This window comes from Anas acuta, chromosome 5 (genome assembly GCF_963932015.1).
Source record: "Anas acuta chromosome 5, bAnaAcu1.1, whole genome shotgun sequence".
In the NCBI taxonomy this organism is placed as follows: domain Eukaryota; kingdom Metazoa; phylum Chordata; class Aves; order Anseriformes; family Anatidae; genus Anas; species Anas acuta.
Genome location: NC_088983.1, coordinates 41,561,036 through 41,565,307, shown reverse-complemented (window position 1 = coordinate 41,565,307; position 4,272 = coordinate 41,561,036). Strand labels below are relative to the sequence as shown.

Here is a 4,272-nt window from a genome sequence, read left to right as displayed (position 1 = left end):
CAGAGTGACCTTGGCGGCCAACTGTGTTGCCCTTAGTGTCAGCAGAAAGAAGGCTGTTGGTGTCAGTGGGCTTTGGATCAGGCTTTAAACACAGAGAAAGCTTGCTGAAGGAGGAAAACAGAAATAATGAATAGTTCTGATTTCCCAGATTTTATCACTTAGAGTTCAGAATATCAACAAGACACTTTAAACCCTGAAGAATTCTAAGTCAATTATTTTGACCTTGCATGTTTCTGCAATTGTATGCAATAGTAAAGAAAAACAAATCTCTGGCTTACCAAAAAAAAAAAAAAAAAAAAAAAAAAGGCAAGCACTTTATTTATCAATAGAGATTTTAGCTGCTTTTTACATCATTGCAATGACTAAACAAACAGCATAAAATAAACATAGGAGAGTATAAAATCACTTTATTCCAGCTGGTATCCCAAGACAACCTTTTGACTAAGTACAGAGTTGGATGTTTCAAGTATGGCACTTATATAAATAAGAGCAGAGAGAAGGTGATATAATCACAGTTAAAAACAATGTACTCTGTTCCTTTGGTATGTGTGTCATAGGTAACTGCAGGTAAATACATAACTTGGCTGGCACGAACCAACTCCATCTTATTCATGCACATATTAGGGAATGAACTGAAAAGTACTGATATATTTTGTAGATCACATCTAATCTATGATGATTAAGGTCGCTGGTGTGTGTGTGGACAGGCAAACAAAAAATGGCAAAATTATATTCAGCATTTATTGTTTAGCATAACTAACTGATGTACAAACTATGTTAGAAAATAGCTAGTAATACACACCAGGAATAAACTCTGTGATTTAGACAAGCAAAATAACATCAGACATCTGTGAGATCGGTGAAAGCAGATGTCCTGATTGAGCTGTGGTCAGGTTCCTTACAGTGCAATTACCCTCCTTTTAAAACATGCTTACATCTGCACATTGCAACAGTTTCCCCCACCCCATCCCACCCCATATAGAGTATCCTTGCAGATTTTTAATATGAACATTCTACATGTTTACAACAATTAGTCAGACGGTCCAAACTGTAAACTCATCCTAATGATGACCAAAAAAAAGCCGCTCCACCAACAGGTACCACCCAATTGTTAGAAAGAAAAGTAGTAATAGTAGTAGCTGTAAGGCTAGGTCAAGCATGGTTTTATAGCTGTTTTTTTTTTTTCAGTCTTTTAAATAGCACTGCATTTTTGCAGCTAGTTCAGTAAGTGCAGATCCAATACCTTAATGGCTTTCTTGGTGGTTTGATAAAATGCTTGCCTAAGCAATGTACCTTTCTCTAATAGTGTCTGGGTCTCTTCCACCTGGCACCGTGTTTCAGGTCTGTCACAGCCTCACACATAAGCTGAGTCACTTGACTGAGTCCTGCCAAAGTTAGGCATGCTCATTCTTGGCAGGTCCTTATTTCTGATTTCGTATATGGATTTCCTTTTTGCCTGTACTCCTCTCACTGCCATTTTGATCTTTCTCCAGCCCAAGTGGTTCAGTTCTGCCAAATTGAGCACCACACAAATGCCACTGACAGCAAACATGAACACCAAGAACACAGTCTTCTCAGTGGGTCTAGAAACATAGCACTCTACTTCTTTAATGCAAGGGTATCTGTCACATTCGTACATAGAAGGGACATTGAATCCATACAGGAAGTACTGTCCCACTAAGAATCCGATCTCTAGGGCATTTCGAAAGACCACTTGAATGATATAGAACCGAGAAATGCCTTCTTGCCTCCTCATCTTTGATTTTGTAGTTCTGATGGCGGGGTTGGGGATCTCCTTCACTTCTAAGCAGTCTGGCTCTGCCTCTTTGGTGGAGTTCTCAGTGTTCTGCAGCACCCCATTGACAATCGTGTTCTTGATTTTCTTACTGTCCTCACGCTTCATTGACTCCTGGTCCCTCTCCAGAGTGAGGAAGACGGTGGAGTACCTCCGTTCCCTCTGCTTAGCAGACTGGTGAACAGAGTACGTTATGAAGCACAGGCTGGGCGTGCACACCATGATGATCTGGAACACCCAGTACCTTATGTGCGAAATAGGAAAAGCCTGGTCATAACAAGCCTGATTGCAGCCTGGCTGCAGCGTGTTACAGACGAACATGGTTTGCTCGTCATCGTACACCGTCTCCCCTACGATGGCCACGATGAGTATCCTGAAGATCACCACCACGGTCAGCAGGATCCTGCAACAGACAAGCCGGTCAGGGCGCGCCGCCGCCCGGGAGCTGTCCGGTGCTGAGCGCGCACGGAGCGCCTCGGCTTCGCGAAACGGGGGAGACCCTCGGGACCGCCACCGGGACCGGGACCGGGGCCGGGACCCCCGGCCCGAGGGCACGGCTCGTCACCCGGCTGCCCCGCCGGGAGATCCCCGTGGGATCCCTGGGGACAAGAACGGCGGCGTGCGTGGTGTCCCCCCGCCCCGCGCCCCCACGCACACTCCAATCTCCAACCGAGCCCTGCCCGGCTGGGACCCCCGCGTCTCCCGTCTCCCCTGGCCCTTGCCCTTACCTCCCTATCATAGTAGAGTGCTGCTGCACGGCAGCTTCCAGTAGCCTCTCTAGAATAGTCCATTCCCCCATCGCTGTTCATCCGGAGACAAAGATTTGGGCAAGCGGATCTCTTCACTTCTTCCTGCTTTTTTTTTCCCCTCCTTTTCTTTTTTTTTTTTTTTTTTTTTTTTTTTTTATAATTGTGTTTGGTCGTTGTTGTTGTTGCAGGGGGCGGTGGGGAGGAAAAACGAACAAAAGAGCAACCCCCCCCCCCTACCGCTCGCAGTCCGGCGGCGGGCAGGCGGAGGGACGCGGCAGCCCTTCCGAGGACTCCGGACCCGGCTCGGCTTCGCTTGGCCCGGCTCGTCCCGGCTTGTTCCGGCTCGGGGCCCCGCGACGGCCGACCCAGCCCAGCCCGGCCCGGCCCGGCCCGGCCCGCTATGCTCGTGTGGCGGCGCGGCGCGGCGGCCCGGCGGCGGGGAGGGAGGAAGGTTGGCTTTTAATGTCTTGCTGCCTCTAATCTGCCTTTAAGTAGTCTCCGCTTGCGTCACTGACAGGTTGGTGGAGAGCAGCCAAAAGCAGCGCTCGGATTTTCTCATTTTTATTATTCCGGCGAAGATAAATAAATAAAGGCGGTGGAATACGCGGAATAAATAGAGGAGGAGGAGGAGGAGGAGGCCGGGCAGAGGAAGAGCCGCCCGAGCCGGCGGCAGCCCTGGGCTGGGACCCCCAGCCGCAGGAGGGCTCCCGGGGGCTGCTGGGCTCCGGTCCCTCCCTGGGCTTGGCAAGGAGCGGCGGCGTGCAGCGGTGGCCTCACCTTAGCGAGCCGTGTGCCCTTGGAAGAGAGTGGAGTTACCGCACAGTTAACTCTCACCCGATTACAGAGAGAAGAATGGCTAAGGAGAAATGGGGCGGATACATAGCCATTTCAGACAGCTCCCAGACTGAGGCTGAATTCATGCTAGGAGAGGCACCAAACCTTCACACAAAGCATCCCTAAGCACCACGAGAATAAAGTAATTTAAAGAATTTCCTACCATATAGTCCATCTACATATTCCCCTCAAATATTATATTGTGTTTAAAATATATATATATTTACCGGTACCCTTTACAGACTGTACCTGAGACACTATCAACCCCACATAAGGCACTGGCACCAATTGGAATTGACACTTTCCTGGTGGTGAAGCCTGAAGTGTATTCTCTACCTTTCCTTAAAGATCAACTACAGATTCCTACCTGCTGTTCTTTTCGCTGAACTGATCTTATTAAAATTAACATAAGAAAAATTCAAGTCAGTCTGCTCACTATGTTCCTATTGCCAAATTCAGTAAAATCAATCTGCTTCCAAAGAAGAACTGCTCAGGCCACAGTAAACAGTGTAGACCTTTGGTTTTTTTGCAGCTCTCTCATCAACCAATTCTGTGTTGTGTTAATGATGTTAAGTACTTTCTAAATAGATGAGACCAAGCTTCATCTGAGCAAAGGTCATCTGTGTGTTTTAGACACTCCAAGATTTGTCTTTTCATTTGGTGTGTGCAGATGGTCTCTGATTCATATAATGCTGGGTTATATGCCTGATTGGATCCCCAAATCTTTGAGCTGGGAAAATATCAAATAAGAGATCAATGAATATCTCCATTACCAGAAATTAGTAATCTGCCTTCTTTCCCAATCAAGAGTCTGTTAAGAAGCATTCAATAATCTGGAATGTTTCCTTCCCATACTGTTGGAAATTACTGGAGACACTGAGTAACCACTATTTT

General features: G+C 47.1%; 1 protein-coding gene across 1 annotated transcript; it reads right to left on the bottom strand.

Annotated features, from left to right (window-relative positions):
• Positions 1-390: 390 nt before the first annotated feature.
• Positions 391-3,647, bottom strand: GJD2 (gap junction protein delta 2). Its single transcript, XM_068684371.1, has 2 exons — positions 2,524-3,647; positions 391-2,198 (listed from the first exon to the last, which is right to left on the bottom strand). The coding sequence occupies exons 1-2, from the start codon at positions 2,592-2,594 to the stop codon at positions 1,355-1,357; spliced, it is 915 nt and encodes a 304-aa protein (XP_068540472.1). The 5' UTR covers positions 2,595-3,647; the 3' UTR covers positions 391-1,354.
• Between the last annotated feature and the right edge of the window lie 625 nt (positions 3,648-4,272).